Source organism: Leptopilina boulardi, unplaced genomic scaffold (assembly GCF_019393585.1).
Source record: "Leptopilina boulardi isolate dan_hultmark-lab unplaced genomic scaffold, ZJU_Lbou_2.1 LbouV2_351, whole genome shotgun sequence".
In the NCBI taxonomy this organism is placed as follows: domain Eukaryota; kingdom Metazoa; phylum Arthropoda; class Insecta; order Hymenoptera; family Figitidae; genus Leptopilina; species Leptopilina boulardi.
This window is the reverse complement of record NW_026137920.1, coordinates 300,879-314,549: the sequence shown is the minus strand read 5'-3', so window position 1 is coordinate 314,549 and position 13,671 is coordinate 300,879. Positions and strand designations below refer to the sequence as shown.

Below are 13,671 nucleotides of genomic sequence, written 5' to 3'. Positions count from 1 at the left end.
CCTAAATTCGACTTAGATTCGACTTAGATTCGACCCAGCTGGGTCGATTTTAGGTAAATCGAATCCGCCAGGGTTTTAAGACTTTAATTTAAATAGAATGATAAGAAAAATTCGTTATGGCAAAAATCAGAGGATCATATACAGATGTCAAAATGTCAGTGGTTTTCTACATGGTTTTATACATTTTATACGTATATTACGTCGAAAACGTATTATACGTACAAAACTTCGTGTGACGCGTCACAACCCATCACTGGTAAAGCGTGAAACTCATATTCCGTAGGTTCGATTCTCCCCATGCGTTAGATTTATTTATTTCTCAGGTTTGCGTTTAAACCTTAATTCTATGTATGAATTAGTTGAAAAATGAAAATATGCGATCATAGTATGTAGAAATTACGTATTTTTTAATTTATTTATTTGAGTAAGAATTTAATTTAGAAATGGAAGAGTTAGTAAATTTTATATTCAATTCAAATTTTGATTTATTTGAATCAAAAAATTCTTACATTTTATGCAAATAAATTATGTATTTGGATTAAATAAAATAATAATTGCCGCAATGAAAGAGGTTTTAGTTTCAATTAAAACAATTACTTATGACAACCCACACAGCACAGTATATTGCTGTAAGCTTACCTCAAGCTTACATGTAATGTTTGTAAGCTAACCCTGTAAGCTTCAGGTAAGGTCGAGGTAATATAAAAATGTCCGCCATACAGTGAGCTTACACAGTAAGGCCATAGTAAACTTACATGGCAAAGTCACTGTAAGGTTACAGTAAGCTTACACGGCAAGTTTTCAAAGGTATCAATAAATAATTTTTTAAAATATTTATGCGCAGTAGCTTTCTATGGCACTTACGAATGCGTAGTAAATTTTTTTAAGCAAACCCTACCGGGGTTTTTTATATAAATGACAAAATAAATATAATTGTGCAAAACAATTTATTGTTTACTGTAAGTTGATAAATTAATACTTTGTTATTTGTTAGCAATTAATATAAGCTTACCGTGTAAGCTTACTGTAACCTTACAGTGATCTTACCGTGTAAGCTTACAGTGCCCCTACCATGTAAGCTTACCATGACTTTACCATGTAAGTTTACCATGGCATTACTGTGTAAGCTTACTGTATGGCGGACATTTTTATATTACCTCGACCTTACCTGAAGCTTACAGGGTTAGCTTACAAAAATTACATGTAAGCTTGAAGTAATCTTACAGCAATATACTGTGCTGTGTGGGAAATAATCGAATATTTGATTCAAGAAAATTTTTAGTTGTTTCAAGAAAAATATTTTATTAATGCAAATAAATATTTATTTGAATCAAAAAACATGCAGTATTGAATGAAATAATTTTCATAATTGATTCAAATAATTATTTATTAACTTTGAATATTCCATTTATTTGATACGATGAAATAAAATACTTATGTCTAGTAATGGAATAATTTTCATAATTGATTCAAATAATTATTTATTAGCTTTGAATATTCCATTTATTTGATTTGAATACTTTGTATTTGATTCAAATAACTATTTATTTGATACGATAAAATAAAATACTTAGGTTTAGTAAATGTGTATTTGGTTCAAATACATATTTATTGGATAATAGACAAGTAAATGATGTATTTGGATCAAATACTTTTTATTTGATCAAAATAAATTTTTTTTCAGTGTAGTAAGTTGTTATTTCTTATCACTGTGGTAATGTTGCCTGGTCGAAAAACAAAAAGAAAAATTTTACTTTGTTTTGAGAAATATTTTTCAGAATAAATTTTTTAAATGAATACAAATGGAATGCATAAAAAATTACAAAATTTGAATTCTTCTTAATTTTTTGTTTCTTATGGCATGAGAATCCAAGTAAAGTCATTGAGAAGGATTTTTACAAGATTACATCAACATTGCTTAATCTTTGATTGCAAGTTTGCAGCAACCTTTTATGTTGCAAACTTATAAAGTTGGGATATTTTGCTTTGTAACATTATTGAATTCTTAAAAATGGTAAAATATGATGTATATTATATGTCTTTATTGGTTGTGTTTTTGGATCTATATTTAAAAAATCTACCTGTGCTACTGGTTTCTTTGGTCGCGTCGTATAGTAGTCCGTCTCTGCTGTTAATTTTTTAGGTGGCTGCCTTGGCTTATTGTAAGATCGGGAATCCTGATCAATATACTTATGTTGTTTTAATGGTTTTGATCTGTATTGAAGAGAAATTTGATCAAAATCAGATCGACTCTCTGGAATCTCTTCACTCGATTTGTGAGGTTTAGATGTTTTCGTTCTATACTGAATCGATCCTTGATCGTATAAAGATTGACTGTCTTGAATGTCTTCTGTTAATTTTTGTTGTTTCGTTGGTTTCGATCTAAAATGAATTGTAGTTTGATCATACGCAGATCGCCCATCTGAAATGTCATCAATTTGTTTGTGAGACTTTCCCTTATGTGGACGATATTGGACTGGAAGAATATTTTGATCAGGAAGTAAAGTTGGTTTCGTTACGGAAACAGTTGGTAAAGGACGATATTGAACAGGAATTGGTTGTGGCGCAGGTGTCACAAGGTTACTGGATGTGGGATGGAAGCTTGAAACAGCTCCTGAGTGAGATAGCACTTGAACGATGTCTTCATCTTTTTCATTTTCTTCATTAACAGGTTTTATTTCAGAATTTGTCTGTAAGGACGAACTGTTTTCTTCACTATCAGTATTGAGAGTTTGTTTGGATGCATGTGGAGCTTGAGGTCGGAGATTCCGTCCACCAGCTCCTGGAGTAAATACTGGCACTTCTGGTGCGATATCCGACGACTGTACTGGCCGAGCTCTAGAAACAAAGAATATGGAAAATTAATTTTGCTTACAAATTAGCTTTAGGGATCTGAAATCGTAGGAAGTCATGGAAAAATGACCCCGTTGACAGACATTTTGATTTTTTATTTCTTTCTTAAACGTAGGTTAAAAGAGAGACGAAATGAAAAATGTCTGACACAAGGGGGTCGTCACCAGATGGCGAATCTCAATATTTCAGATCAAAATAGCGAGAAAAACCCCTTTCTTAGAAAATATATGTGAAAATTTTAAGTACATATATAAAAATATTAAAGCTTGAACTAATAAAAGCAATAAAGAAGTATATTTTTGTAAACAATATATTGAAACAAGTAAAAATTTAATTATACCTCCGCCATGCGCCAGCAGTACAAACAGGAAACACAGTATTGAATCTATAATATCAGGAGGAAACCGTAACAATTTTTGAATACAACAGCAAGTTAAAGAAGGAAAGCTACCATCAGCTACGAAACTATATTAATTCCAATTTCCTGACAAGCATTAACTTTCAAAAGCAGGTATAGATTCAACAGTCAGTTTTAGATCAGTATTTCGCTTACAGTTAATGTTTGGTATGTAGCTAGCAAATTTTCAATTTAAATAAACTCAATTCCCTATTGAAAATCGCAATGCATAAAAAAACACATTGTTTTGCAATGTACCCAAGTAGCACGTAATATTACAGCAATATAATCCGGTAACATTACTGTAATATTACAGTGATATTAAAGTGTCCGCCTCATAATAATGTTACCGGATAATATTACTTAATATTACAGTAACATTATAGTAATATTATACCGTAATATTAAGGTAATAATACACGAGGATATTGCAGTAATATTAGAAAAATATTATTTCACGAAAAAAATTTACCCAACCGGGGAATTGAACCCCGAACTCAAGGCACACAAGTCCAGAGTTTTACCAACAAGCCACACTGACTTCCCAGTAAACAAAAAAAGAACTGGGAGTAAACGAAAAGAATTGGTGGTAACTGGTGTTTTAAGCTGAATTCGGTTTGGCGAAAAATCCGAATTGGAACGTTACGGTGAATTATGTTTTTCTTACCATGAATTCTTTTCTCTTGAACATTTGAATTGACGTTTGTTTATTCGAGTTTGCATTATAAATGAATAGAATAAATGTTTCGAAGTCTAAAAAAGCCGATTTGGAATATGAATTTTAAAAAGAAATAAAAGCGAAGTGTGACAGATTCACAGTAAACTTGGTTGTATCTTTTTCTATTGCAACGTTTTGATGCACATAAGTTATATCAAAAAGAGATCGTTTTGTGTATCATTTTTAGAAATGATACACGAAACGGTCTCATTTTTTGATGCAAAAAATTTAATCAATTTATATCAATCATGGCCGAATTGAATCAACTTAAAATTAAACGAATTTTTTTCAGATATTTTGGTAATAGTACAATTGCGGAGACCATTTTACTATTTAATTTGAAAATGAAAATAACAGAAAATCAAAGACAATGTGCAATTCGATAATTAAAAAGTGACAGCTTATAAACATAACCTAAAATGCATGAGAAAAAATTTGTCGATAAAATCAATATAGCCGAGCTTTTTAGAAGGTAGATGGCAGTTTTGCTTTTTATAAAAACGATTCAGAAAAAATTTAAAGAAATAAAATAGATGAGTGCTGCCATCTACCTTCTAAAAAGCTCGGCTATATTGATTTTAACGACAAATTTTTTCTCGTGCATTTTAGGTTATGTTTATAAGCTGTCACTTTTTAATTATCGAATTGCACATTGTCTTTGATTTTCTGTTATTTTCATTTTCAAATTAAATAGTGAAATGGTCTCCGCAATTGAACTATTACCAAAATATCTGAAAAAAATTCGTTTAATTTTGAATTGATTCAATTCGGCCATGATTGATATAAATTGATTTAATTTTTTGCATCAAAAAATGAGACCGTTTCGTGTATCATTTCTAAAAATGATACACAAAACGATCTCTTTTTGATATAACTTATGTGCATCAAAACGTTGCAAAGATTTGATGCAATTTTTGGTCTCAATTTGATACTTTTAGGAAAACTATGTTCACCGACAATTTTATCAAGTGAGTAGTGTTCATATGATAAATTTACCATATGAGTACTACTCACATGGTAAAATATTGCGAAATAACATGAACTTAAGTATAATCAACTTTGCTAATTGTGACACTTACAATGTATAAAAGTTGCCACATTAGTTTGGAAAATTACCAAATATAAAGAAATCATAAAGGTAATTCAGGTGGTTGAACCGATCACGCAACTAATAAAATGCAAGTTTCCTAAAACTTGCATGGAAACAGGTGCTGATTGCAAAATCAACCCTCCCACTACTTAAAATTACATACAAACAGGGTTTGATCATTGCCACCAAATTATTGTTCAAGGAGATCTAATTTATTATCCCCGCAAGGCGGAAGAAAATACAGTTTTACTCTCACTAAGAATAGTTGAGATTATTATTTGTTCCTCATGCGTTAAGGTAAAATTCATTGAGTTTGTCTATAATAATACAAGTGAATATTCCACAATTTGTGAAGTTGAAATATATAAAAGTTTGATGTAAAAGGAAATTTAATTACCAAATGTAAAGTGTTTTAAATATAAAAAGTGCAGATTCCAGTTAAAGTCTGAAAGTGTTCACTAAATAACAATTGTTTATATTTCAAATTATAATGAAATATTGCTTCAGTACGATGTGCTGACCAGTTAAAATTACTTTTGAAATTTTTTTATACTTATTAAATGTAAAAATAATAATAACAACAATAATACATTACTATAATTTTTGGGAATAAAAGTTAGATGATTAATATTGTAATTTTAAATACGTACTGTCAACAAAAATAATAAGAGAGTATTTTCTCTAGAACACCGCACATGTAAACATTAGATTATCAGAATTTTCTATCATTTCTTACTCTTATTAATATACGCAACATTACTTCCTGCTATTGCAATTTGCATTTATATCCTGTAAGAAAATAAATGACAACAAGTTGGCTAAAATTAGTTCAAAGTTTTGTAGATTAAGTTATTTTTTTTATTCTATTTAAAAATGACTTTTACTACAAGTTAAATCACGCGTTTTGTCATGATTAAAATGTAAAAAATTTGTGCCTTATATAGTATGAAATTTCTTTGCAAAGGCGGTAATATAAAAACTTTTTTCATCACAAAAAATCAAGAAAAGATGATTCAAACTTTTGAGAATAGAACTTTTTCTTTAAATAATTCAAAATTTTTTATCGATTCTGTGTGTAAATTGTCAAAAAATATTATCTGAACATATTAACGGCAACTCTATCGTTGAAAATTTTAAATTATTTAAAGAAAAACTTTTATTCATAAAAGTTTGGAAGATCTTTTTTTGACTTTCTGTGAAGAAAAAAGTTTTTAAATTACCGTCTTTGCAAACAATTTTTCTACCACATAAGGCACCAACTTTCTATTTTAATCTTGACAACACGCGTGATTAAAAATAAATCAACTACATCTACAAAACTTTGAACTAATTTTAGCCATCTTGTTATCAGTTACAGGCTTCGCACTCTTTGAATAAAAGCTACTATTTGCTACTTTTTTGATGGTTGGTTACTTTTTTCAACCTTGGCCTACTAAAAGCTACTTTTTCACTATTTAGACAACTTTTTGTTACTTTTTTGCCGACTAATGAGTTGAAAATCTGTATATGGTTTTAAGTAATTTTAAATAGCACACAAAAATTGGATCTATAAAGTGCTGAATATCTTGCGGTTACTTTAACCCATTTAAATTTATGAAAAACTGTGAAAAATTGGTATTAAATCAGTTCTTTAAATTTCAAATATGCCTAAATAAATATTAATTAAAAACTTAAAAATTTTAAAATTTTCTAGAAATTAGAAGAAAATAAAAAAACTAGATAAAAATAAATATCTAAATAAAAATAAAAATAAACTAGATAGGTAAATAAAAAACTAGAAATTAAGAAAATAGAGTGATTTATCCCCACCACCGAAATATATACATAGATAACCGGCTACTTTTCACAATTTTACATAAATGTTAATGCGCTAGGTTAAAGTAACCGCAAGATATTTAGCACCTTGTAGATCCAATTTTTGTGTCATTTTTGTGTGCTGTTTAAACTTACTTACTTTCACAGACCAACTTTGAAAACATATTTTATCTATTATTTTCATTTTTTTTACTTAATTAACAAACCCTCACAAAAAAAATTTTGCCCTGCAAAATAGACTAGTCATTCTTACGTATTTTAGGTCGCTAAATCGGAATCCGGGGTCAGAATTTAAAAGTTGGCTCTTATTTTTGAGATAAACTCAAAAAACTGCTTAAAAAAGAAAAAAAAATCAAAAAGTGATCAAATTTTTGTATGACACTGCGATAGTGTAATTCCATGTATTTTTAGCCACTGATTTCAAATCCAAAGTTAGAATTGTTAGATTTGCTGAAATGTTTTGAGATAATTGCAAAAAACTAAATAAACAAAAAATTTAAAAAAAACTCAAAATCAGTTTTTTGGCATTATCTCCAAAATTTAAGCTAATCTCTCAATTCTGACTTTGAATTCGAATTCAGTGGAAAAAAGTACAATGTATATCCATGGAAATACAATATCGTAGTGTTTCGGCAAAAAATTATCTTTGTCCCTAATTAAGGATTTTTATCAGATTTTCCGATTATCTCTAAGAACTAAGACGTAAGAATTTCGCCGGACAAAATTAATTTTTTTTCTGAGGCTGTGTAATCAATAAAAGATAATAAATTAATTAATTCTGAACAAGAGTCAGTAATACATTGTACATTTTAAAAGAGTTGTCTATATTTTTAATAATCTTTCTAATTGCTGAAAAAATGAGTTTTCCATATCTTCTCCATTTTAAACTCATATTTCAAGATAAATAATAAAAATTTTGACTTAATTGTTTTAATTTCGTTCTCTAAATATCATCCAGAATCATTTCGGAAAGTATCTATTTTTTAAAAAATAATACAATTTAATATATAAACTACAAATATTTTTAATTTTACTTTTTTCTACTTTTTTTTTACTTTTCAGGCTACTTTTTGATACTATTTTTTTACTGACTAATGAGTGCGAAGCCTGCATTTATTTTCTTACACGATATAAATGCAAATTGCAATAGCAGGAAGTAATGTTGCGTATATTAATAAGAATAAGAAATGATAGAAAATTCTGATAATCTAATGTTTACATGTGCGGTGTTCTAGGGAAAATACTCTCTTATTATTTTTGTTGACAGTACGTATTTAAAATTACAATATTAATCATCTAACTTTTATTCCCAAAAATTATAGTAATGTATTATTGTTGTTATTATTATTTTTACATTTAATAAGTATAAAAAAATTTCACTCATAATTTCAACTGATCTGCACATCGTAATGAAGCAATCAAATGCTAGTGGAGTCTTAGTTTTCAAAACCTTTGAACAAGATAAGGGATTTCTTAAAGACTGCACTAGAGATGAGTTGGTTGACTGCATTCTGCAAAACGAATTGTCAGATGACATGGAGAAAACGTAAGCCATATAATTTTTAATTTATATTTTCTTCATTTCATTTTTCTTTAATTATTTTTTTGTTTAGTATTCCTCGAAATCGTCTTCAGTTTCTTGCAGAGCAGATTATACATTTATTCCTAACGGAAGAAGTAGTGAATTTTATTTTAATTACACATTTATTTTTTATTAATAATTTTCAATTTAATATATTAAAATATTTTTTAATTTTGCAGACGACATACTTTGAAGCGTATAGACATATCAAAACAAAAAAGTTGACCGCAAAAGGCAAACTAGTCTGGAAATATTATAATTTACGAAGAAAACTTTCCAATTGCGGCGCGATATCAAAATTGAAACCATCAAGTAGCGATCATGAAATTCCCTTAACAGGTAAATAAATTATTTTCATTTAGAAAATAATTTATTATTTTTCTTATTTTATTCCAAACTGTTGTATTAACAATTTTATTAATTAAAACGAAATTATAATTTACTTTCAATTGTCACTATCTAAATTGATAATTTTTTTTCTAGAGGTGGAATGTACCAAATCAATTGCTGGTAGTCTTTGTTGGTTAGAGCAAAATAGAGGCACAAAATCAAACTGGTCCCAAGTCGTTGATCATTGGCAAAGAACATCAAAGATTCGACTCTATCGATTGATTCATGGTGAGGATATAGACGATGAGATGAATTCTGCAGCCGAAGCAGGTGATGAAACTTCAAAAACAGCTGCTGCGAAGAAAAGTCAGAAAACAAAACAACGTCCTACTCTTTATGACTACAAAGTAAAGTATCCTGTTTTTCAAGAAAATAGGGCATACGAATTGGTGAGTTCATAAATATCTTTTTTCTAAATAAATATGACACGTGATAGTCACAATATTAATTTGTTTATAATTTTTCACGTAAAATAAGAAATCAATTTGAGCTGGAATTTTGTTGAGAAATCCAACAGGGTTCAAGGAAGTCAAGGTAATTTCAAGAAATTTTCAAGAATAAATGTGGTATCGATGAATTTTTCTATCAGGTAGAATCGGCTCTCCAAGCTATAGATGTTTTGTTTAAAATCTTTTTCGCGCTTCACACGCCTTATCCGCCGGAATCAAAACAACTATGGTTGTTCATTCAAAAAGTGGTCTACGGAATCAATGAGTCTTTTGACGACCACTTCACGGGTGTAACGACAACGATAAAAGAATACGAAAATTTCAAAGCGAAATTAGATTCTTGTTCGGCCAAAAAATCCTCTGTTTAGAAATTCGCTTTATCACGGAACTTTTTCCTTTTTTTAAAAAATATATTTAATTATATTATTTTATGTTGCGCTTTTAAACATTTTTAAAAAATGCCTATTTGCATCGAATGCAAACGTGATTTTAGCACTACAAAAGCTTTAATGTTTCATCTTAGAATAGTTCATAAGTATAATATATTAAGCGTTTACCAATGCGGAGAAGAGAGTTGTTGCAGAAAGTTTAGTAGCGTTAAAGCATTTTGTAGGCACATTGAGGAGCACGTTGAAAATCGTGATTCTTCGATCCCTCAAAATGAACCTGAACCTCAGCTTGAACAAAATGTGAATTTCCAATCGAATGAATATGATGATAGTGCCCTACTGAAAATCCCTGTATAAGATCTTGTACAATTTCCTGTACAGGATCAGCAACTGAACTTGTACAAGTTCTGACCAGTTCCTGTACAAGAAAATGCATACGAATTTGGAACAAGTTCATGTGTGAGATCTTGTACAAGATCTGGTGCAAGATCTTGCACAAGAAAGATATTTGTACAAGAAAATGTACATGATCTTGTACAATTTCATGTATAAGTACTTGTACATGAACACGTTCATGTTCTTGCACATGTATAGTTGTAAATTTTTTTTTTTTAATCAAATTTGAGATTTTGATAATTTTTAACCACTAAGATTCGTAACTCATGCATGCTAAAAACTATTGCGCAGCTGTAAAGGTTAATGTAAACTATTGCGCAGCCTTTGAAGTTTTTAATTTTTAGTAAAGAAAAACACGAATTAACATGTGCAAGAACATGTACATTTTCTTGTACAAGTATCTTTCTTGTACAAGATCTTGCACCAGATCTTGTACAACATCTCACACATGAACTTGTTCCAAATTCGTATGCATTTTCCTGTACAGGAACTGGTCAGAACTTCTACAAGTTCAGTTGCTGATCCTGTACAGGAAATTGTACAAGATCTTGTACAGGGATTTTCAGTAGGGTGTGGTTACTGATAACGCCGAAAATATTCAAGATGTTCAAGATTTAATTTTATCTGTAGATACGTTCCTTGAAAGACTTAAATATCAAAGTGATGCTTTCGTGAGTAAATATTATTCTAAATCTGTCCTTTCTAGAAACATGGTTCAAGAAATAATAAATAACACAGAAAATTTTCTATCGCTCAATGGTTTTATGGATGTTTTAAAACAAAAAGTATTAAAAGCTTTAACATCATGTAATGCAAATCCAGAAATTATTACTGAAATTACCGAAATGTTTAATGCCTTAGAGTCCCCTTTCTCTCATTTAAGCACAGAACATAAGCGTCTTAAATATTTTATGGAAAGTGGTCACTACGTATCACCAAATGAATTCGAAATTGGAAAACAACTAAAACAAGTAAAAACAGATGCAGGGATTATTCATAAGTGGGTTAAAGTTACTGCTCAAGATATTCCTTTAGCCCCAGTCTTAAAAATTTTTTTGGAATTACCCGATTCGCTTTCGAGTATTTTATCCTACAGAGACTATTTAAATAAAAACACTTCGCATCTTTGTAATTATATTCAGACTGATGCATGGAAGAAAAAGATCTCGAAATTCAAATCTACCGATATTGTCCTTCCATTATTTGTATATTATGACGATTTCGAACCAAATAACCCTCTTGGACCTCATTGTTCAAAAATTGGCGGAATATATGTCGCCATAGCATGTTTACCTCCAGAGATAGCATCACGCGTAGAAAATATATTCTTGTCTATTTTATTTAATGCTAAAGATAAAGACGATTTCTCAGTTAAAGAAATTATAGCACCTTTACTTGAAGAGTTAAAATTTTTGGAAAAAGATGGAATTCCCGTAACATTACCTAATGGTGAAGAAATTCGTGTATATTTCGTATTAGCGTTATTGTTAGGCGACAACTTAGGAATCCACCAACTCTGTGGTTTCGTTTGCAATTTTTCAACGGCAAACTATCGTTGCCGTTATTGTAAATTTCACAAAACTCAAATTATTAACAATTTACAAATAGACGAAAATCTTTTTAGAAACAGAATAAATTACGAACAGGATGTACAAAGAAACAGTCAAGAGAACACGGGAATCTCAGGTGTTTGTGCTTTAAATGAAGTAGAATCTTTTCATATAACTGAAAATCTTGAGGGAGATATTTTACATGATTTTGATGAGGGTATTGCTCATGAGGTGATGACATTTGTTCTGAAAAAAACTCATTGAATCAGGTGGCTTTCGATTGGTAGATTTGAACAGTAGATTGAATCTTTTTACTTTTGGCCCTTATTCAGCTTTGCATAAAACAAAATTGTTTATAACTGATGAAAACTTAAGAAACGGAAAGTTAAAAATGACAGGATCCGAAATGCAATGTTTTGTTCGAACTTTTGGGGTTTTGATGGGTGATTATATTTAAACCTTCAACGAGTGTATGATATTGTTTTAAGTAAATGCGTACCTGAAAGTAGTATAAGATCTTTTCAGTATTATGCTACAGAACTGGGACGTCAGTATTTGGATCTTTCTGAAGATAATCGCCCCCACAGCACCGAAAATTTCCTAAAGATTTATTTGCAAACTTCGGAAACTTTAATTGCAAAGTTTAGAGAAAATTGTATAAAGATTTAAATGTCAAAAATGAGTAAATGTTTGGCGTAAAACTTGACGGAAGATTTAAATTAAATTTTCCAGAAATTTTCGACGCGAAAATTGAGTGAAGATTTAAATTAAAGTTTCGTGAAATGTTTGGCGTAAAAGTTGACTAAAAATTTAAATTAAATATTTATTAAAAATTTATACCGAAAGTTGAGTGAAAATGTAATTTAAATATTCAGTCAATTTTTGTGACGAACATTTCCTAAAAATTTAAATTAAATTTTCAGAAAAGGTTGGACGAAAATATTTGTAAAAAATACAAAAATAATATTTAAGAAGTATTAATATTATTATTAATATTAATAATAATAATAGATAGATAGATCTTTATTATTATTATTATTATTATTATTATTATTATCAATAAAAAAAATTTACTATCTGGGATTAAAAATAAAATAAATAATATACAAACATTGTTGCTCTGCTTTGATTCACATTGAATCAAGCACTGCATGCTTGTTGAGCAAGAACTTTTGAAAACAAATTATGGGGTGCTGGGGATTGAACCTACATTCGCCGCGCGCTAGCTAAAGACCCTAACCACTACTCTACAGATATCTGGTTGTAAAAAAAAAAATCTTCCACACACTCTACAACTTACTGATAGACAAGTGATCCTACTTATCGACTCAAAAGTCGATAATATAAAGTTGTAGAGTGTGCAAATCTTAGTACACGACGTTTCGAGTCCAAAAATAGGGAACTAAAATTAGATTCAAAAGCAAATATGTCGAGAGTAAATTTACTAAAATCATTGGCTATTAAACATCAGTTGCGATTATGCCACAGGTTTATTGCTAATTCTAAATCTTTTATGTGCAGCAAAAGGAGGTCTTTTTATTATTTTGCGATATCAAACTTGAAGCGATTACATTAATTAAGGAGCAATTTTTCAAAAACTATAATAAATCCATTTTTCACCAAATTAAATATTAAATTTATAAGAAAAATAATTTTATTACCAAAAAGTTTTCAATTTCGTAAATATTTAGGCCTAATCTAAATGATTTATCATTTTTATTTTTTAATCATTTGTTTAAATTTTCCAATATGACAAAATTTGGATTTATTATAGCTTTTGAAAAATTGCTCCTCAATTTATATAGTTTACTAGCTGTCGCACCCGTCTTCGACGGTTATAATATTTAGATTTAATAAATTTTGAAATTTATAATTACATCCAACTATACGTGTTCTCCTGTATTAAAATATCTTTTTATAAATTTTTAATTATTATTTATTCAATTCAATTTAATTTCTTCACTGCTTTTAATAAAATTAAAATAATTTAAAATTGTATTTAATTTTATAGTATTGAAAATAAAAATTATTTTAATCAATAC

The 13,671-nt window shown here is 29.1% G+C and overlaps 2 protein-coding genes across 2 annotated transcripts in view; one reads left to right on the top strand and one right to left on the bottom strand.

Annotated features, from left to right (window-relative positions):
- LOC127286248 (uncharacterized) overlaps positions 1-13,671 on the bottom strand; it is a 112,384-nt gene that overhangs the window by 29,050 nt on the left and 69,663 nt on the right. The window contains exon 3 of the mRNA XM_051312622.1: positions 2,082-2,838. Within this exon, the coding sequence (XP_051168579.1) occupies positions 2,082-2,838 (757 nt within the window). The remainder of the gene's footprint in view (positions 1-2,081; positions 2,839-13,671) is intronic.
- LOC127286251 (uncharacterized) lies at positions 8,408-9,599 on the top strand. The gene is made up of 5 exons (XM_051312625.1): positions 8,408-8,419; positions 8,487-8,553; positions 8,635-8,794; positions 8,939-9,234; positions 9,323-9,599. The coding sequence occupies exons 1-5, from the start codon at positions 8,409-8,411 to the stop codon at positions 9,332-9,334; spliced, it is 546 nt and encodes a 181-aa protein (XP_051168582.1). The 5' UTR covers position 8,408; the 3' UTR covers positions 9,335-9,599.